The sequence below is a fragment of the Neofelis nebulosa genome, chromosome 1 (genome assembly GCF_028018385.1).
Source record: "Neofelis nebulosa isolate mNeoNeb1 chromosome 1, mNeoNeb1.pri, whole genome shotgun sequence".
Lineage (NCBI taxonomy): Eukaryota > Metazoa > Chordata > Mammalia > Carnivora > Felidae > Neofelis > Neofelis nebulosa.
Window position 1 is genome coordinate 122,856,412 of NC_080782.1, and position 21,786 is coordinate 122,878,197.

Genomic DNA, 21,786 nt, shown 5'->3' on the forward strand with positions numbered 1-21,786 from the left:
TCTTTTTAGATATACCACATTTTGTTTTTACATTCATCAGTTGATGGACATTGCGTTGTTTCCACATTTTGGCTGTTGTGGATAATGGTGCTGTGAACACTTTACTTTTTTTTTAAACTGAGCAGTTTGAGATAAAGTACTGACATCATGGCCCTTTACAACTAAATTCTTGAGTATTCCTTTCCCACATAGAAGAATATTCTTTTTCATAACCACACTGCAATTATCACATTTAGGAAATCAATTATCAGTAGAATACTGTTAGCTAATAAACAACCCATATTCACATTTCACTGATATAATTTGTGATTTTACGTATCTTTTTTTTAAACAATTTTTGTAATGTTTATTTTTGAGAGAGAGAGTGTACGCTCATGAGTGGGGGAGAAGCAGAGACAGAGAAGGAAACACAGAATCTGAAACAGGCTCCAGGCTCTGAGCTGTCAGCACAGAGCCTGGTGCAGGGCTCAAACTTGGGAATGGTGAGATCATGACCCGAGCTGAAGTCAGATGCTTAACTGACTGAGTTACTCAGGTGCCCCTGTGATTTTACACATCTTAATTACCAATTTTTTATTGAGGTGAAATTCACATAACATAAAAATAACTAAAATAAACAATTCATTGGCATTCATAAAGTGAAGTAGAAAGTGTCCCGTCTTCTATTTTCTGGAAGACATTATATTAAATTGGCATTCATTTTTCTTTAAATGTTTTAAGGAAGTTTCTAGTGAAATCTTCTGAACCACCTTTTTTTTCAGGAGCCTTTTAATTTTGAATTCAATTGTTAAAATGGTTTTGGGAGTATTCAGGTTATTTATTTCATCTTGGTTGAGTTTTGATAGATGGTAGCTTTTGAGGAATAGGTCCGTCTCTTGTAAATTGTCCATTTCATGAGTACAGAGTTGTTTGTGGTATTCCGTTACTATGCTTTCATTGGTAGCAGGACCTCTAGTGATAATCTATTTTATTCCTCATATTGGTAATATAGGGCTCCCTTTTTATCTTTGTCAGTCTTTCTGGATGTTTACCTATTTAATTGATGTTTTTCAAGCAGCTTTTTGAGTCATTGGTTTTTCTCTATTTTCATTTTTATTGATTTCTGCTCTTATGTTTTTTATTTCATTCCTTCTTGCTTTGGATTTGTTTTGCTCTTTTTCTAGTTTCTTGAGATAGAAAATGGGACTATTGACTTGTGATCTTTTCTGATATAAACTTGGGGCTGTCACTTTAACTGTCAGCATTGTTGTAGCTGCACCCCATATATTTTTATGTGTTGTGCTTACATTTTCATTTAGTTCTGTGTATCTTAAAATTTTCTCTTGAGACTTCCTCTTTGATTCACAGTTTACTTAGAAGTAGTTCTTTAGTTTCAAATGTTTGGATATTTTCCTGTTACCTGTTACTGATTTATAGTTTGATTCCATTATGGTTAGAGAACATGCTCTGATTTCAGTCCTTTAAATCTGTTGTGGTTTATTTTATGGCCCAAGATAGCATCTTTCTTGGTGAATGTCCAGTGAAGCGCTTGAAAAAAATGTTTTTTCCACTGCTTTGGGTGAAGTGTTTCCTACGTATTACTAGGTATTACTGTTGATTGAGTGTAGTGGTCACTTGTTCTGTATCCTTGCTGATCTTCTGCCTAGTAATTCTACCCATTACTGACAGTAGGGTATTGATGTCTTAAAGTATTGGTATGTTGGGTTCTCATTTCATCTCTCAGTTTTTGTTTATTGTATTCAGGAGCCTGTTGTTTGGTACATACACATTTAGAATTGTTATGCCTTACTAGTGGATTGATCTTTTAATCATTATGTAATTCCCTCTTTGTTTATGTATTTTCTTTGCCCTGATGTAATATATAGATGCTTTTTTTTTAAAAGTTTATTTATTTATTTTGAGAGAGAGAAGGTGAGGGAGAAGACTGAGAGAGAAGAGGCAGAGAACCCCAAGCAGGCTGCATGTTGTCAGCATGGAGCCCAGTGTGGGGCTGTATCCTCTGAGCCATGAGATCACGATCTGAGCCGAAATTAAGAGGCAGACATTTAACCAACTGAGCCACCCAGGGACCCCTAGACACTGCTTTTTTTAAAAAAATATTTGCATGGTATATCTTTTTTCAACCTTTTACTTACAACCTACCTTTATTTTTGTTTTTGAAGTAAATTCATAGACCAGCATATTGTTGGGTCTTTTGTTAATCTGGCCATTGTTTTGTGTCTGTCTGAGACCATCAGTATCGCTGTCAGCTTGGAATGCCTGGAGGTACTCATTTGAGCCCTGCTACTTGCTACAAGCTCCCACACACACAGGGAGCCCGCACACATATTTTCCTGAGCAGAACCCATGCTGAAGCTGGTTCTTATGATTGCAGGATGCAGTTCAGCAACAGTTATAGGGGAGCTTTGAAAGAAAGTTTATTGTTCACAGGTCCTGGAGTGTGCGGGACACACCTGGGGCCATACAGCGAAGTCTCTGGTAGAGCAAGAGAGAAAGGCCAGCCCTGGAGTTCTGCTTTTATCAGGGTCAAGGGTGGGGTACCTAGGGTTTTGCCAGTTGACTCTATTGGTGACTTTAAAACATAATAGCAAGAATTAAGTTGCAGTAAGAGAAAAGCGGGGCCACTCAAACAGTTATTTTAGGTTACCCAGGGCTTTCTAAAAGGGAAGCTTTATGGGTGGGCAGCCTGGCTCTTTATATAGATGTATAGCTGGCAATATGGAGATAGATGTCTTTGAAATGGATGTCTCAGCAATCAGAAACGTAAAGTCAGGTTCATACATCAGAATCCAAAAAGCTAATTGTCAGGCACTTAAACTATAGCCTATCTCTGTTAATTATTGTATTTAGACCCTTTATATTAAAGGTAATTACTGAATGTTAGGGCTTAAGTCTGTCATTGTGTTTTCTGTTTGTTTCATCTTTTTCTCTTAATTTACTGTGGTTCCTTTGAACATTTGTTAGGATTCCATTTTGATTAATGTATAGTACCTGAGTTTATCACTTCATATAGGTTGCTTGGGTGTTCCTCCAAGTGTGACATTATACATACTCTTATAACGTATCCTAGTCTAATGATACTGATGTTTCACCAGTTCCAGTGAAGCATAGAAACTCTCTTTTCATTCAGGTCCCTTTACCCTCCCCAGTTTTTAAATACAATATATTTCCTCTATGTGGGGATACTCCATTTTGGTAGAGCTAAGAAGTCCATATTGTGGTGTCATTCTTGATCTGAGGGAGGCCTCCTAATGTGGGGTAAGGAAGCCGATGACGCAGGTGCTGAAAGGATTCACCTGAGGCAGAATAAAGCAGATATAAGTTTATTGAATACACCCCCACAAGGGAGCAGTGGGCAGGACAGCAGAGGAAAGGCTATCTGCAATGAGGTAGTGGATGAGGACTGTTTTTAAAGAGGGAAGGTGAGGGGGCACCTGGGTGGCTCAGTCGCTTGGGTATCTGACTTCAGCCTTGCGTCAGGCTCTGTGCTGACATCTCAGAGCTTGGAGCCTGCTTCTGATTCTGTGTCTCCTTCTCTGCCCCTCCCCTGCTCATGCTCTCTCTCTATCAAAAATAAATAAATATTAAAAAAAAAATTTTTTTTTTAAGAGGGAAGGTGAAGAGGTATGGCTAGGGATGTATGGAATTGGTCAGTTAGGGCCTATGGATATCTTGAGGGGGGGTCATCTAATGGGCCTGTGTGTAATCAGCCCCCAGGGGTCACTGTGAGTCCTTTCTATAATCTGTCGCTCAAGCCTCTGGTCTAAAAGGGGCCTCTACACATATGCTTGTGTAAATTATTAGTTGTAGTAGTTCATCATTAGTCTAAGTGGTTGTTAGGAATTGCTACATGTAGTTCTATCTTCCACAAAAAGGGACCTTTTGTCCCCTTTTTTGTTTATATTTAAAGTTAGTTAATGTACAGTGTAGTCTTGGCTTCGAGTGTAGGACCCAGTGATATATCACTTACCTATAACACCCATTGCTCGTCCCAACAAGTGCCTTTCTTAATGCCCATCACCCATAATCCATCCCCCCACTGACCTCCCTTCTCTCCAGCAACCCTCAGTTCTCTGTATTTCTGGTTTGCCTCCGTCTCTGTCTTTGTTATTTTTCCTTCCTTTTTCTATGTTTATCTGTTGAGTGTCTCAAATTCCACATATGGATGAAGACATATGACATCTTTCTCTGACTGATTTCGTTTAGTGTAATAAGTTCCATCCACGTTGTTGCAAATGGAAAGATTTCATTCTTTTTTATTGTTGAGTAGTATTCCGTTGTACATATAAACCACATATTCTTTATCCATTCATCAGTTGATGGGCATTTGGACTCTTTCCATAATTTGGCTATTGTTGATAACATTGCTATAAACATTGGGGTGCATGTGCTCCTTCGAATCAGCATTTTTATATCCTTTGGATAAATTCCTAGTAGTGCTATTGCTGGGTCATAGCGTAGTTCTTTTTTTATTTTTTGGAGGAAACTCCAGACTGTTTTCCAGAGCGGCTGCGGCCAGTTTGCATTCCCACCAGCAGTGCAAAAGAGATCCTCTTTCTCCGCATCCTCACCAACCTCTGTTATTTCCTGAATTGTTAATTTTAGCCATTCTGACAGGTGTTAGGTGGTATCTCATTGTGGTTTTGTTTTTTATTTCTCTGATGATGAGTGATGTTGAACATCTTTGCGTGTGTCTGTTAGCCATCTGGATGTCTTCTTTGGAAAAGTGCCTGTTCATGTCTTCTGCCCACTTCTTCACTGGATTATTTGATTTTGGGTGTTGAGTTTGGTAACTTCTTAGTAGATTTTGGATACTAACCCTTGATCTGATATATCAGTTCAAATATCTTCTCCCATTCCATCAGTTGCCTTTTAGTTTTGCTGATTGTTTCCTTCCCTGTGCAGAAAAAAGTTTTTTATCTTGATGTGGTCCCAATAGTTCATTTTTGCTTTTTATTTATCTTGCCTGTGGTGACATGTCAAGTAAGAAGTTGCTGTGGCCAAGGTGTCAAAGAGGCAGTTGCTGCCTATTTTCTCCTGTGGGATTTTGGTGGTTTCCTGTCTCACAATAGGTCTTTCATCCATTTTGAATTTATTCATGTAAGAAAGTGGTCCAGTTTCATTCTTCTGCATGTTGCTGTCCAGTTCTCCCAGTGCCATTTGCTGACGAGAATGTTCTTTTTCTATTGGATACTCTTTCCTGCTTTGTCAAAGATTAGTTTGCCATATATTTGTGTCTATTTCTGAGTTCTCTATTCCATTGATCTGTGTGTCTGTTTTTGTGTCAATACCATACTGTCTTGATGATTACAGCTTTGTAATACAATTTAAAATCCAGAATTGTGATGCCTCCAGCTTCGGTTTTCTTTTTCAACATTACTTGGGCTACTTGGGATCTTTTGTGGTTCCATACAAATTTTAGGATTGGTCTAGCTCTTTGAAGAATGCTGGTGCTATTTTGATAGGGATTGCGTACACAAAGTGTAAATTGCTTTGTGTAGTATTAACATTTTAATAATAGTTGTTCTTCCAATCCGTAAGCATGGAATATTTTTCCATTTCTTTTTATCTTCTTCAATTCCTTTTATAAGCTTTCTATAGCTTTCAGCATACAGATCTTTTACCTCTTTGGTTAGGTTTATTCCTAGGTGTTTTACGGTTTTTGGTGCAATTGTAAATGGGATCAGTTCCTTGAAAACTCTTTCTGCTGCATCATTATTGGTATACAGAAATGCAACCTATTTCTGTACATTGATTTTTATATCCTACAGCTTTGCTGAATTTGTGTATCCATGCTAGCAGTTTTTTGGTGGGATCTTTTGGGTTTTCCATGAGAGTTAATCATTTCATCTGTGAAGAGTGAAAGTTTGACTTCTTCCTTGCCAGTTTGGATGCCTTTTGTTTCTTTTTGTTGTCAGCTGAGGCTAGGACTTCCAGCCCTATGTTGAACAGCAGTGGTGGGAGTGGACATCCCTGTCACGTTCCTGACCAAGCTCTCAGTCTTTCCCCATTGAGGATGATACTAGCTGAGGGCCTTTCATAAATTGCTTTTATTATATTAAGGTATGTTTCTTCTATCCCTACTTTCTTGAGGGTTTTGATCAGGAGAGGATGCTGTATTTTGTCAAATGCTTTTTCTGTATCTACTGAAATGATCATATGGTTCTTACCCTTTCTTTTATTAATGTGGTGTATCACATTGATTTGCAAAAATTGAACCAGCCTTGCAGCCCAGAAATGAACCCCACTTGATCATAGTGAATAATTCTCTTAATGTACTGTTGAATTTGATTTGCTAATATCTTATTGAGAATTTTTGTATCCAATTTCATCAGGGATATTGGCCTCTAATTCTCCTTTTTAGTGGGGTCTTTGACTGGTTTAGGAATCCAGGTAATGCTGGCTTCATAGAATGAGTTTAGAAGCTTTCCTTCCGTTTCTTTTTTAAAAAAAATTTTTTTTTACATTTTTTATTTATTTTTGATAGAGACAGAGCACAAGTAGGGGAGGGGCAAAGAGAGACGGAAACACAGAATGTGAAGCAGGCTCCAGGCTCTGAGCTGTTGGCACAGATCCTGACACGGGGCTTGAATTCACAAACCACGAGATCGTGACCTGAGCCAAAGTCAGACTCTTAACCGACCGAGCCATGCAGGCACCCCCTTTCCTTCCATTTCTGTTTTTTTGAACAGTTTGAGAATAGGTATTAGCTGCTTTAAATGTCTGGTAGAATTTCCCTGGGAAGCCATCTGGCCCAGGATTCTGATTTGTTGGGAGATTTATGATAACTGATTTGATTTCTTTGCTGCTTATGGGCCTGTTCAAATTTTCAATTTCTTCCTGTTTGAGTTTGGTAGTGTGTGAGTATCTAGGAATTTGTCCATTTCTTTCAGATTGTCCAGTGTGTTGGTATATAATTTTTCATAATATTCTCTTAAATAGTTTGTAGTTCTGTAGTGTTGGTTGTGATCTCTCTTCTTTCCCTCATGACTTTATCTATTTGGGTCCTCTTTTTTTTGAGAAATCTGGTTAGGGGGTTATCAATTTTGTTTATTCTTTCAAAAAACCAGCTCTTAGTTTCATTTATCTGTTCTACTGGTGGTTTTTTTTGGATTCTGCATCGTTTAATTCTCCTCTAATCTTTATTATTTCCCTTCTTCTCCTGGCTTTGGGTTTTATTTACTGCTCCTTTTCTAGTTCCTTTAGGTGTGCAGTTAGGTTGTGAATTTAGGACCTTTCTTGCTTCTTGAGATAGGCCTGAATTGAAATGTATTTTCCTCTCAGGACCACCTATGCTGCATCTCAAAGGGTTTGGACTTTTGTGTTTTCATTTTCATTTGCTTCCGTGTATTTTTTAATTTCTTCTTTAATTTCCTGGTTAACCTGGTAATTCTTGAGTAGGATGTTCTTTAACCCCATGCATTTGGGTGCTTTCTAAATTTTTTCTTGTGGTTGATTTCAAGTTTCATAGCGTTGTGATTTGGAGATATGCATGGTATGATCTCAGTCTTTTTGTACCTGTTGAGGGCTAATTTGTGACCCAATATGTGATCAGGAGAATGTTTCATGTGCACTCAAGAAGAATGTGTATTCTGATACTTTAGGATGGAATGTTCTGAGTGTATCTGTTAAGTCCATCTGATCCAGTGTGTCATTCAGAGCTGTTGTTACCTTGTTGGTTTTCTGCTTAGATGTTCTGTCCATTGGTGTATGTGGAATAGTAAAATCTCCAACAATTATGCTATTGTTATTAGTAAGTTGGCTTATGTTTGTGACTGATTTATATATTAGGGTTCTTCTAACTTGGGAGCATAAATATTTACAGTTCTTAGCTCTTCTTGATGGATAGACACCTTAATTATGATACCATGCCCTTCTTCATCTCTTGTTACAGTCTTTGTTTTAAAGTCTGGTTTGTCTGATATAAGTATGGATACTCCAGCTTTCTTTTGACATCCATTAGCCTGGTAGATGGTTCTCCATCCCCTCGCTTTCACTCTGCAGGTGTCTTACACGGTCCTCAGTCTCTTATAGGCAGGATATATGATGGATCTTGGTTTTTTGTTTTTTTTTTTTTAATCCATTCTGATATCCTGTATCTTTTGATTGGGTCATTTAGTCTGTTTACATTCAGAGTGATTATTGAATGATATGAATTTAGGGCCATTGTATTATCTGTAGATTTCATGTTTGTGGTGATGTCCTCTGGTCCTTTGTAGTCTTTGCTGCTTTCCACTCACAGAGTCCCCCTTAGGATCTCTTGCAGGGCTGGTTTAGTGGTCACCAACTCCTTTAGTTTTTGTTTGTCTGGGAAAGTCTTTATCTCTCCTTCTATTCTGAATGACAGCCTTGCTAGAGAAAGGATTCTTGGCTGCATATTTTTCCTATTCAACACATGGAATATTTCCTGCCACTCCCTTCTGGCCTGGCAAGTTTCAGTGGGCAGGTCTGCTACTACCCTTGTGTGTCTATCCTTGTAGGTTAAGGACGTTTTGTCCCTAGCTGTTTTCAGAATTCTCTTCATCTTTGTATTTTGCCAGTTTCACTATGGTATATCGTGCTGTTGACCTGTTTTTGTTGATTTTGAAGGGAGTTCTCTGTGCCTCTTGGACTCAGATGCCTATTTCCTTCCTCACACGAGGGAAGTTCTCTGCTATAATTTTTCAAATAAATCATCTGCACTTTTTCTTGCTTGTCTTCTTCTGGAACTCCTTTGATACACAGGTAGTGTTTCATTTCATGTCTAATCTCCATTAGCTAATAATTTCCTTTCCCTCTTTTTTTCAGCTTCATTATTTTCAATAATTTTATCTTCTGTTTCACCTATTCTCTTACCTGCTTCTTCAGTCTTGCCACTGTACCTAGTTTATTTTGCATTTCAGTTATAACATTTTTTTAATTCATCGTGACTAGTACTTAGGTCTTTGATCTCTGCAGCAAGGGTTTCTCTGGTGTCTTCTATGCTTTTTTCAAACCCAGCTGTTAGTATTAAGATTGTTATTCTAAATTCTTGTTTGTATATATTGTTTATATCTGTTTTGTGCAATTCTCTGGCTGTGATTTCTTCTTGACTTTTCTTTTGGGGAGAATTCCATCATGTCATTTTGGCTAAGTTTCCTCCATCTTGTCTTTTGCATATTAAAAAAAATTGTTTTTAATGTTTATTCACTTTTTTGACAGAGAGAGGCAGAGCAGATGGGGTAGGGGCAGAGAGAGAGGGAGACACAGAATCCGAAGCAGGCTCTAGGCTCTGAGCTGTCACCACAGACTCCGACGCGGGGCTCAAACCCACAAACCATGAGATCATGACCTGGGCTGAAGCCAGACGCTTAGCCAGCTGAGGCACCCAGGTGCCCCATCTTTTGCGTGTTTTAAAAGCTTGTTAGATGTCCTGCATCTAAGAGTACTACTATATTAAAATGGGGTCATACCCTGTTCAGGACCTGGCGCTCCAGGAAGTGTTTCTGCTGTATGTTGCGTGCACTCTGTTGATATGTTTTGGCTACTCTGTCCCACTGGTCAGTCCTCTGGAGAGCTCCTCCTTGCTTGTAGTGGTGGAGCGTTTGGACCTTTAACTAGGTGTGCTTTGATTTGTTTGTTGAAGTAACCCTGGGCAAAAAAAAAAAAAAAAAGCAGGAGGTGGGGAAGCCTCAATCCTGCCAAGCTGTCTCCTCCACCTGTGGAGAACTTTCTGCCACTCCTCAGATTGATTTCCTGGGTGTTGTAAGTGATCCGAACTCAGTACAGCAGTGTTTGAGGGATGAGGAAAATCCCTCTACTTCTCCGCCATCTTAACTCCCCGCTCCTGGGATGTAATTTTTTACTCTGTTAACATTTTCTTCCTTACAAACACAGATGGGTGGCAAAGGATAAATATAACTGAGAGTAAGAAGCCATTTGCATCCAAATGAGATTAATAATTTCGTGACTGCTCAGCATCATCCAGGGTTCAGTACTGCTTTTCTGACCCTTCTTTCTGAGTAGCAAGTAAATTCCATAAATCTCAGGAGGCCTACCTCAGATGATGGCTCTCATTCTCAGTTGAGCCTGCTCTATTTTCACAGCAGACTAATTCTGCTCTGGTGCCCCCTATCCCAGATCCACTCAGTTTTCTAAAGCCCCTGTCCCTTTCTTTTTTGTATATATACCACATATTTATTTTTATTTTATTGCCAAGTAAACAAGTTGAGTCTGTTTTTTTTTTTTTAATTTTTGTTTTAATGTTTATTTTTGAGAGAGAGAGAGCATGTGAGCAAGTGTGAGTGGGGGAGGGCAGAGAGAGAGGGAGACACAGAACCTGAAGCAGGCTCCAGGCTCTGACCTGTAAGCACAGAGCCCAATGCAGGGCTTGAACCCACAAACAATGAGATTTTGTCCTGAGCTAAAGTCAGACACTTAACCGACTGAGCCACCCAGGCGCCCGTTTTTTTGTTTTTTGTTTTTTTAACATCAGTAATGAATACATATCTTTCTACTTGCCTGTATAAAATGAGAGCTTTAGTTTTACTTTTTTCCTTTCCTGTTTCTAAGTTTTTGTGATACAGTCTGGATGTTTTACATTTCCATTTTAATCTCACTACCCATAATTTCTGTTTTGTTATATGATCTGTCTTTAGTACCTCTGTGACTCTCCCAGCCTCTCCCTCACTCCATGTAGCCATAATGACCTTTTGCTTTGCTTTGAGCACACCTAGCATGCTCCTTTCTCAGGCCTTTGTATTTGTTGTTCTGTCTGCCTGAAATGCTTTCCCCTCCCCGAAGATATTCATGTGGTTTGTACTCTCACTTTCAAAAAAGTCTTTTCTCAAAAGTCACATTCTAGGACCTTCCCTGATCCCCACCCCCCACCAAAGATACAATCCAACCCCCATGAAATTCCCCTATTCTCTTCCCTACTTGATTTTTTTTTCACAGAACTATGACTAATACACTATTTTATGTATTAACTGATTGTCTGTTTCTTCTTATTAGAATATGACATTCATGAAGGCAGGAATCCATTTCATTTGCTGTTTTATTCACAGTGCCCAGAATAATCTGGCACATACCTTCTTTGAGTTGGGACTATCTGGCCAAAGGATGAGTTTCTAATAGCTCTTGGTACTTTTTGCCATGTGATTTTCTTTTGTTTGCTGTCTTTCTTATTTATTTGTACCAGATAGTACTTTTTTGTGGTTTAATGAAAATTCAAACAGTATATGAGGAAGTTATCCACTATAATATACTTTTGTACTCAAGCACCTCATTCCTCTCCTCAGAGCAACTAGCTTTGTCAGTTTCTTGACCCTCCTTGTGGAGATACGCCCATGGAGCTTCCTAAAAAGAGTTGACTCCAGGTTACACCAAAGGACAGAATATTTTACAGTTCTGTCCATCCAGAACAGTTCCCGTTTCCCTGTCTGCTTCCCAACCCTCCTCAATAGCCAGCGTCACCCATTTCTTAGAGAATGTTACTATCATGCTAACTGCTAAGAGAGTGAGATAATAAAATATTATTTTGTCCATGCTCCAGAAGTTAAAAATGTGGGTGGGATGGGAAAGTATCCACACTTAAAAAGTAATAGAGGGTTGGGGTGCCTCGTTGGCTCAGTCAGTGAAGTGCGCAACTCCTGATCTTGGGGTTCTGAGTTTGAGCCCCATGTTGGGTGTAGAGATTACTTAAAAGTAAAATCTTAACAAAAAAAGTAACGGGGTTTAAAAAGATCAAGATGATACATAAGAAATGTCACAAAACATTGAATCATTGTTGAATGAGGTGTGATAACAAATACCATCAAAGCATCAGTTTAATTTAAGAAGGAAAACTTTACAGAATAAAGACGTATCAAATTCACTGGGGATTCGGAGAGCATAGGCATTTGGGGAAATAAAATTTTTTTTTTTTTTAATGTTCATTTATTGATTTTGAGAGAGAGAGGGGGAAAGCACACATGTATGCACGCAGGAGGGGCAGAGGGGGAGAGAAAGAGAATCTTAAGCGGGCTTCACACTCAGGGCAGAGCCTGACTCAGGTCTCAGTCTCATGAACCGTGAGATCATGACCTGAGCCAAAATCGTTAGATGGTTAACCAACTGAGCCCCCCAGGCACCCTGGAAATGAAAATTTTTATAGAGAATTCCTATTCAAGATGGAGCTTGAAGGATAAACAGGACTTTTAATAAGCACAAAGGATAACATGGTGGAAAACTCTAGTAAGAGGTTGGCAAACCACATGCCCATTTGTTTACGTATTATCTCTGCTTTCGTGCTGTAGTGGTAGAATTGAGCAGTGGAGACAGATCATATAGTCTGCAAAGCCTAAAATATTTACCATCTGGTCCTTCAGAGAAAGATCTGCCAGTAAATGATATGATGTAGGTGGGAAAGCATTATTGCTAACAGTTAAAGGAATGTTAAACAGTTAAAGGAACAGGATGTTGACTATAGTTGGTAGGGGGGTCAGTAATAGGAGGGTGGGTGGTTAGAGAGAAGGTTAGCTTTGAAGGAATGCAATAAGAAAACTGTTGCTAATAGGAGGTGAGGAGCCATTCCAGGCTGGTACAGTAGTTCAATAAGGCACGAATGTGGCTTCTCTTTCATCATGCTTTTCTAATCTTTCCCTTACTAGCCAAGAAGGATCAGGAAGGTGGAGAAGAAAAGAAATCTGTGCAAAAGAAAAAAGTAAAAGAGTTAAAGGTGTTGGATTCAAAGACAGCCCAGAATCTCTGTGAGTAACTCTGTGTTCCCAACTATTTGAAATGTGAGGGGGTTCTTCTGAAATCTTAATTTTGGTGGATCCAGGTCCCTTGATTTGTGGAGCTCCTTATGTAGCCAAGCATTGTAAGAACTTCCAGCATCTTGTTTAATTCCTCAGTAGACCTACAAGATTGTTACCATCTAGTTTTATGGCAAGGAAACAGAGGTTAAGGCTTTTAGGAATTTGCCTAGTCCAGTAGGTAGTTAGAGACAGGTCTGAGATTTGAACTTCAGATTTTTTTATTTTAAAGCCTTTACTATTTACATTGCTTCCACAGAAAATCTACCACAAATATTCTAGCTATTGTGCATTTCCTTCTTTTTAACTTCAGGAACTTCCTTTAAATGCAGCACTGGTTTGATTGCATTTAAATCTAAAATAACTTTGTGGTGTAGAACAAATAATGTAAATCCTGTACTTCTCAAAGTGGGATCAGAAACTTTTCCCCCAAGTTGATCCAGGTAGTACTTATTTGATGATCAGGATGAATGTTTATTTTGTTGTTGTTGTTTGGTTGTGGATCCCTGGTAATGCTGAGTAGTATAGATTTAAATGTTTGTTCATATAAATATTTGAGGTTCTGCCATGTTGCAGTCTCGATTAGGCACATACTACACACGTGTTTCAGAGATGAAAGGGTATATATTCCATAAAACCCACTCACAGTCTTGCATTGTGGCTGTTGTCCTCATTTTTCCAAATGAGAAGATCAAAGTTTAGATGTTGTGACTTGGCCAAGATCACACAAGTAAATGAATACACATACCTGTAAGTAAAATCAGTGATAGAATGAAAACAGTACACCTTTCACATCATTCTTTGCTGTGTAGACCTAGATCAATGACAGCAAATATTACTAAATATTGTCGTGGGTAAGTCCTTTTATGGAAACTAATGTGAGATAATTCCTCTTCCCAAGATTATCTCTGTGACCAGAAAACTAGAATAACTCTTATTTTAGAAAATGATACGACCGTGGAGTAGGACATTGTTATTTCCAGTTGAGTGATACTGATATGGAAAACAGAACTCAGAGAATTGAGATTAGTTTCTGGAAGGATGGTCTAGGAGATAAAATTTAGTGATTCAGAAATTACTAAGTGCCTCTTATGTGCTAGGGACACTAAGCTGAGTAAGGTACAGTCCCTGTCCTCAGGAAGCATGCATCTGGTAGAGACAGAAGAGTAAATAATGGTAACAACACAGACTGATGAGTGCTCTGATGGGGGTGTGCTAGGATGTGTATGAGAGCACCGGGAAAGGGGCATCTAAATTAACTGGGGGGAGTACTGGAAGGAGCACATCCTAGATGTCATTCGAGAGGAGGTCCTGCTTAACTGAGCTAAAAGAAGTATTAGTCATGAGTGAAGTGAAGAGCGTGGGCTGCCTTGTTTCCAGCAGAGAGATCTGCATGTGTGAAGGCACAGAAGCACGAGGTAACACTGTGCAGTTGGAAAACTGCAAGTAGTTGAGTACAGCTGAGTAAAGACTATGCAGGTGAGTGGTGGCAGAAGAAGCTTTCAAGAAAGAGAAAGAAGCCAGATCATGAAGAATCCTGACAGGCTTAGGCTAAAAAGTATCTATTTTATCCTGAGAGCTTTGGAATTTATTGAATGGATGTTAATCAGGAAAATGAGTGATATGGTCCTGTGTAATTTGGGGAGAAGCTACTTCAGCAGTGACTTTGAGGCTGGATTGCTGGGGTACAAGAAGACTATAGGCAGAGAGATGAGTTATGTTCCCGCTTTAAAACTAGATGAGAAGTGATCAGGGCCGGAAACTTAAGTAGTGGTGAAAGTGAGTAGGAAGGCAGAAGATACTAAGAAGATAGAAATACTGGAACTTAGTGATTGGCTGAGGGAATAAAGGAGACGTTTTCTTGGGTTTACGTCACTCTAGTGAGAGTGGTACCGTTTACTGAAAAAGGAAAATCCAGCAGGAGCAAATTGTCTTTTTGGGAAGGATCAGTGGGTAGTGGACATGAATGAGGTGGCAGGGTGGTGGGTGGAAATGAGTACTTTTAGGGTAGAATTTAGGATGCCTGTGGGGACTCCTCCAGAAGGATGGGTATGTTAGGCATTTGGGTATAGAAATCAGGAGGAAGGTTTGGCTGGAAATGGGAATTTAGAAGATAGCACATGAGTCATAGTTGAAGCCATGAGGTTGCTTTGAAGGCCACTGATACTAAAAGGGCAAGTAAATAGTGGGGGCGGGGGGTGGAGAACTGAAAGGAGACTGGAAAGGAGCAGCAAGAAAAATGGTATGATAAAGTTACAAGAAATGGGAGTAGTGAGGGCCCAAGTCCCAAAAAACAAACAAAACAAAACAAAACAAAAACAAAAAAAAAAGAAATGGGAATAGTCAGCAGTGTCAGATGAAGACAAGAGTCCCCTAAAAACAGGACAGGACAGCTCCTCTGGATCTGGTGTGAGGAAAGTCAGTAGCCTAAGCAAGAATAATTTTGGTGTAGCATAAAAGTTAAGAACAGAGGTTCTGGAATCCTTTAGTATTTAAATCCTGCTTCCAACAATTACTGGCAGTGTGACCTTGGATTTGAATAGCTTATTAACTTTAAATACTAGGTTTCTATGAAATGAGGCTAATACTACAGACGTATGGGGATATTATGAATAGGGTGAAATGAGATCATGTATGTAGGTTATGTGTAGGATACCACGTCTGACGTTCACAGTCTTGTCATGGACTCTAGGGACAGGAGAATAGATGAGAGCTGCAGCAGTGGAAGAGAACAGACTGCTGTGCTGTTAGAATGTTAGACAGTGAGGGAAAGAAGTTGGCAGTTAGGAGTTTCAAGTCAGGGTTTTGGTTTTTTGTTTTTTAGATGGTAGAAACTGGATTACAGGTATGCACTGAAGGAAAAGGTCCTCAGGGCCATGTGTTCTTTTGAGACACAAGAAAAGGATGAGTACATGGGTGTAGTTGCTGAGAAGCTGACAGAACTGTTGGCACAAGGCTTCTTCTCTATAATTCCACACAGTCTTTACGTAAGCCTTGTCTATTCTGGCTTTCGCTGAGGACCTCCAGTGCATAAGAAAATGTTTGGCAAGTAATTTGACCAGTGGCTTCAGTTTTTTTCAGCGAAGAGAAACAATATCTTAAAAATCAGAAGTGGTGGGACAGTTGCGAGAATGAGGATATTTTGGGAGGAGCTTGCAAGAGGGCGCAGTGCTGAGACCCCCGCTATCATTGGTGCTGCTACACACTGATGAACTGTGATCTGCAGAGTCTTTGCCAGTGGTATTCATTAGCCCAGGTGCCAGAAGAGAGCGTTGAGAGGTCTGGATTGACCAGAGACTGGAAGAAGAAGGAAACTAAACAGGAATAGTAGTAATGGAAATGGCAGTAATAGTAGAAACTGAGTGAAACTCTATACTGGAGGGTGGAGGTGAAGTGGAACTCACACATCCAGAGAAAATGGAATGGTCGGCTCTCCCACCAGAGAGAGTACGTGCATGCACTCTGATGAGGTTGAGGGGTCACTGTAGAGACCGGTGCTAAAACAGGAAGACAGGATGTGTTTGTTGGGGAATGGGGATATGGCAGTTTAAGAATCAGCAGTTGAAGGCAGTGGCAGCTTTGAGGCTGGAGTCATGGGAGTGGGGAACTAAAAATAGAGTGGGATGAGTATCTTGGATGTATAGAGATAGAGAAGATCAAAATATTCCTGTGTGAGCAAAGGCCAGGAGCCACAGTGTTTGTTGAATGTGTACTTCGAACGGTGTAGCTGGTATATGCCAAAATGTGGGGATTCATGAGAGAGAAAGCTGGGAGGTGGGAACCTTCCACACTGGACTCAAGAACTTGGATTTTAGCTACAGAGGCAGTGGGGAGCTGGTGGAGGTTTTTAATAGTCTCATTTTCTGGCAGCCATCTTTCTGGGTTCATTCCGCATGGCCTATCAAGAGATTAAGAATGTCATCCTGGAGGTGAATGAGTCTGTTCTCACTGAGTCTATGATCCAGGTAAGGAGCAAGGTGGTTCTGCTGGATTGGCTCTTCACCCTCTCTGGGTAGAGGATGAGGTCCTCTAGCATAATGGTCTAGAGGATGATTTATGGAACACTGGCTTTGGGTAAGCGTCCGTGTCTCTGGTGGTTAGGTTATTCCTGGTATATTTTTCAAAAGTCCTGCCACCTCATTAGCTACCTCTCCCCCAATCCATGTTTCCTTCTTTGTGGTCCCTGGGCACAGTGGGGGGCTGACAGGAGGCCCAGGTTGTCAGCTCTTCCCCCTCAAACTGAGACAGTCCCTTCTCTCTTTCAGAACCTCATTAAGCAGATGCCAGAGCCAGAGCAGTTAAAAATGCTTTCCGAACTGAAGGATGAATATGATGATCTGGCTGAGTCGGAGCAGTTTGGTGTAGTGGTGAGTGAGGCCTATGGTAGTAAGCTCTTCCCTGACTCCCTTGCTCCTCTGCTCCCCCAGAGTAGCCATGGTACTTGTTCCTTGCCTCTTTTCTATTTGGAACCAATGTTTCTCTCTGTTTGGTATTCTTGAACTCAGAGCCTCCTATAGGAGAGGCTCAAGCCTGTACGTTTTTTCTGACTTTCCCTCTCCCTGCCTGCTGTACCAAACTGCTTGTCTTCCTCACCAGATGGGCACTGTGCCCCGCCTGCGGCCTCGCCTCAATGCCATCCTCTTCAAGCTACAGTTTAGTGAGCAAGTGGAGAATATTAAGCCAGAGATTGTTTCTGTGACTGCCGCATGTGAGGAGTTACGAAAGAGTGAGAGCTTCTCTAAACTCCTGGAGATTACGTTACTTGTTGGAAACTACATGAATGCTGGCTCCAGGAATGCTGGTGCTTTCGGCTTCAACATCAGCTTCCTCTGTAAGGTAAGCCAAGGGTTTAGAGCAGAGCAACAGAAGGGAAGGCTGCCGGCCTCTGGGGGCCCAGTGTGGCAAAGTACTGTTGGTCTCAGGTATGTCAAGACTGACAGTTTCTCCTCTTTCCCCAAGCTTCGAGACACCAAGTCCACAGATCAGAAGATGACACTGTTGCACTTCTTGGCTGAGTTGTGCGAGAATGACCATCCTGATGTCCTCAAGTTTCCAGATGAGTTTGCCCATGTGGAGAAAGCCAGCCGAGGTGGGGCAGGTTGGGGCAAAACTAGAAGGCTATTTATTTCAGGCCCCCAAAATCTCTGCACGGGGACGGAAGTAACACACGGTCTAGATCTTATCTTAGATAATTTGCAGTTCTGCCTATTTTAGGTGGGAATGGGAGAGGGTTTAGGCATGATGTCTAAGCCACGGGGAGAGGATTATCAGGCAGAGGGGAGGTCTGTGTGTATAGAAGTGAGAAGCACTCTTTCCTTTCTGAGGGAAATCCCAAATACTAAAAAACGACTGGAAGAAAGGTAGGTGTTTTTAGTCTAGGTCAGCAGTTATTTTTATTCAGAAAGCATGGACTAGATTGTCAAAAATCAGGCCTCATCATCCTGGAACTACACAAAGAAAAAGCAGCATTCGGTAGAAATGGGAACAGATTTCTGCCCTTCCTCTGTATTTCTGTGTATATCTCCTTCCCCTTCAACTGTGTGCCCTACAATAAATGAGACCAAGATCCCAGGGAATTTCATAGGTTCTTGTTAAATTAAATGAAACCTGTCTTCTCCTTATGGAGGCTGGAGGTTCAGTTATCAAGTAATTTATAGTTGAACCGGAAAGATGGAAACTGAAATGTGGGAAACAGCTAGAGGAGAGAGCGTGAGAGCCAGGATAACTGGGTACAGCTGTAAGGACAGACAGAGCCTGGGCCCCAAAGACTGGAGGCTGAGGGTCTTGAGACTCATCATGAACTCTTTCTGTTTTTGTGTTTCCTTTAGTTTCTGCTGAAAACTTGCAAAAGAACCTAGATCAAATGAAGAAACAGATTTCTGATGTGGAACGTGATGTTCAGAATTTCCCAGCTGCCACAGATGAGAAAGACAAGTTTGTTGAAAAAATGACTATATCCTTTCTTAAAATGAGGGAGTTGCTTCTTAGGAAGGGAAGGAAAATGTCCCGTGGGGGAATAGCAGGATAGATCTGGTGATAGACAATTTTTCCTTCTTGAAAAAAATTCTGTAAACAAAAAAAAACCCATGCACATAAACGAAAATTCTTCCCTGATACCTTACTCTTTGCCCCATCTCCAGTACACGCGCGCGCACACACACACACACACACACACGTATTCTCTTCTCCCTCCCCTTACCAGAGGTAACCACTACCACTGAACTTCTGATTTTTACCTCATGAATTTACTTTAAATCAAAACCGTGTTGTATTTCTTTTTGAATATAATATGTCTTAAGCCCAGGTTCCACAGCAATATATGGAGAACAGCCTCTTTTTTAATTGCCACCTCCTTTTCTGTAGGTGGACCATGGTTTATGGTTTGCCATTCCCCTATTTTCGATATTTAGGTTGCTTCTTGGTTTTGCTGTTATAAACAGTGCTATGCTGAACATCCTTGTGCATGCCAGCATGCATCTCTGAGTGTTCCTCGGGGCCAGAGAAGTGGATCTGCTTCTTGGTCTTGGTCCTTTACTTCCTGGCCGCACAGCTTTGTGAAGGATGCACAGGAACAGTATAACAAGTTGCGGATGATGCATTGTAACATGGAGACCCTCTATAAGGAGCTGGGAGAGTACTTCCTCTTTGACCCCAAGAAGGTGTCTGTGGAAGAATTCTTCATGGATCTGCACAACTTTAAGAATATGTTTGTGGTGAGCAAGGGCTATCTGCGGACTGAATCTTTTGTGGACATTTCTCACTTTCCACATTGGTTGGCTTCACATTGGTTAGTGTTGGGTGGGCATATGTGTAAGTGCATACATGCCCACGTGTTGTTGTTTTCCTCCACAGCAAGCAGTCAAGGAAAACCAGAAGCGGCGGGAGACAGAGGAAAAGATGCGGCGAGCAAAACTAGCCAAGGAGAAGGCAGAGAAGGAGCGGCTGGAGAAGCAGCAGAAGAGAGAGCAACTAATAGACATGAATGCAGGTAAGAAGTGGAGGAGAAGGAATAATGGGTTGAAACAGGAACATTTGCAGGACTTCTCTGTCTAGAATGTAGAGGCCAGAGAGAACAGCTCATGTCTGAGCTCAGCTCCTGGCAAAAGATTGTTGGCAGTCTTCTACCTCCAAGAGCCTGATGCTGGACTTTCACCTCAGCTCCCCTGCATGCGCGATCCAGTTCTCCGAGCTCAAACCCTTCTCTCTCCTTTGCCAGTTTTCCCGCATTAGGTCTCATCTCCCCAGTGATCTAGGACTGCTGTAACACGTATTGTTCTGCCCGTCCGAATGTTCCGCTGGCCTGTTCTTTGTATCCTCTACTAAATCTTCTGTTCTTTTCTCCAAAATGTTTTCCTGGACCCACTCCCATCTCTTACTGGTGGCTTGCCCTCCCTTTGTGCTTATTTTCACTAAGGGCTGTGTCCTCAGTACTTCAGCAGAGTTGTCCACACTGTGCACACATAACCGTGTGTACCTATCAGATTATAAAGGGATTGCACTTGTGGAGAGGGGGGCATGGGGGCTGGCCGCTCTCTTTTTTCGTTAGCAGAATCTGTTTCACTACCAGAAGCATGTCTTTGTTGAAACATATGGCCTTAATTACTGGCCTTCTGTTTCCGGTCTCTGCTGCCTTCCTGCTGCTTATGCCCTGCCCCCGCCTCTGTCAGCTCCTTCTGTGAGGAGAACTGTAGTATACATTGTGCACAGAATTTAGCTGATGCCACCCTTCTTGAACCTGAGGCACCACCAGCTATCTAAGTAAAGGGGTTCTTAGGGCCGCCAAGTCTGGCAAGAATCAAGTGCTTTGCTGAGCACAAGAGACCAGAGCTGCTCTAGCACCTCTTCCTCCCAAGGACTTTGCTTTGGCAGCTCCTGTTGTGATGAGGCCTGGGACCTTAAGGAGCAGAACAGCCTACACTTTTTTCTTTTCTTCCTATTTTTCTGGGAAGCATTTCCACAGTCCTTCCTATAGTTATATATATAAGCCACAACATTTTGTTCTGCGAATGCTGTTGAAGCCCACACCAAGTATCTTTCACTTTCCCCCTTTCTCCCCTGGCGGCCAGGGTTTGTCCCTAGATGTAGGGAAAGGTGGAGTCCAGCTGACATGCAGGATGAAAGCTGCACCTACTCACCTGGCTGTGCAGCAAGACCTGGCCCTGGCCCGGGTCCCCAAGGCAATGCAGGAGGTTGGAAATGTAGGTCACCTGCACTGGTGATGTTCAGCCAGCAGGTGGCGCGGGGAGCAGTGAGTCCAGCCTTGTAGCTAACAAGCCCGCAGGCTCCTTGGGATTTCAGTTTCAGATTTCACCACCCTGAGCTGTTGCCATGGAAACAGAGCCGGGCTGGAACAAGAATTCTACATTAACTCTTTACATTCCAGCCAGGATGGTCTGCTTACATGCTGAGCTGGTTCTGGAAGATGCAGCCACAGGGGTCAGTACTTATGAGAAATTCAGTCTTGATCAGGGGTTTCTCCTTTTTCCTCAGCCCTGCTCTGAAACTGGAACCAGGCTCTCCCTGACCTGTTTATGTGAACTGGAGTGAAACACTTTAGGATAAAGAGCGAGTGATATTGTTCCATATTAATTTCATAATCCCAGTCTGTGTGCTTATTCTGGAATTAGCCTTGGGGATTTCTGCAATTTTCTGTGCTAGTCCTAGTTGTGATAGGAAGGAGGGTACTGCCAGGAAATACCCCAAGGTCTGCAGTGGTTAATAGACAGCCAAACCTTTTCTTTTAACCATTTTCAAACAGATGCAAGTAAACATGGGCTGTGGGGTTGAGCCCTCTGTCTGCTCTCAGCCCTTAGCCACTGTGGGTGATAGGAAGCCAGTCAACAGTCCATACATTATGTGTGGGGCTCAATGCTGCATGCTGCTCAGGCTGAAAAGCATACATGTCCATCTTTGTTCATGACAGAGGGCGATGAGACAGGTGTGATGGACAGTCTTCTGGAAGCTCTGCAGTCAGGCGCAGCATTCCGACGGAAGAGAGGACCCCGTCAGGGTAAGTGAGCAGGGGAAGCCC

At 41.4% G+C, this 21,786-nt stretch overlaps 1 protein-coding gene and 1 long non-coding RNA gene across 4 annotated transcripts in view; one reads left to right on the forward strand and one right to left on the reverse strand.

Annotated features, from left to right (window-relative positions):
* The window catches only part of DIAPH1 (diaphanous related formin 1), a 103,549-nt gene that overhangs the window by 73,893 nt on the left and 7,870 nt on the right, over nt 1-21,786 (forward strand). For all 3 annotated transcript variants that reach the window (XM_058733663.1, XM_058733643.1, XM_058733652.1), the window contains 9 exons: nt 12,609-12,707; nt 16,626-16,720; nt 17,021-17,122; nt 17,352-17,591; nt 17,715-17,844; nt 18,584-18,708; nt 19,304-19,468; nt 19,608-19,743; nt 21,679-21,765. In XM_058733663.1, coding sequence (XP_058589646.1) covers nt 12,609-12,707; nt 16,626-16,720; nt 17,021-17,122; nt 17,352-17,591; nt 17,715-17,844; nt 18,584-18,708; nt 19,304-19,468; nt 19,608-19,743; nt 21,679-21,765 — 1,179 coding nt within the window. The remainder of the gene's footprint in view (nt 1-12,608; nt 12,708-16,625; nt 16,721-17,020; nt 17,123-17,351; nt 17,592-17,714; nt 17,845-18,583; nt 18,709-19,303; nt 19,469-19,607; nt 19,744-21,678; nt 21,766-21,786) is intronic.
* Nucleotides 10,195-21,679, reverse strand: LOC131514096 (uncharacterized). The gene is made up of 2 exons (XR_009262929.1): nt 20,891-21,679; nt 10,195-13,503 (listed from the first exon to the last, which is right to left on the reverse strand). It is a non-coding gene; the product is annotated as an uncharacterized LOC131514096 (long non-coding RNA).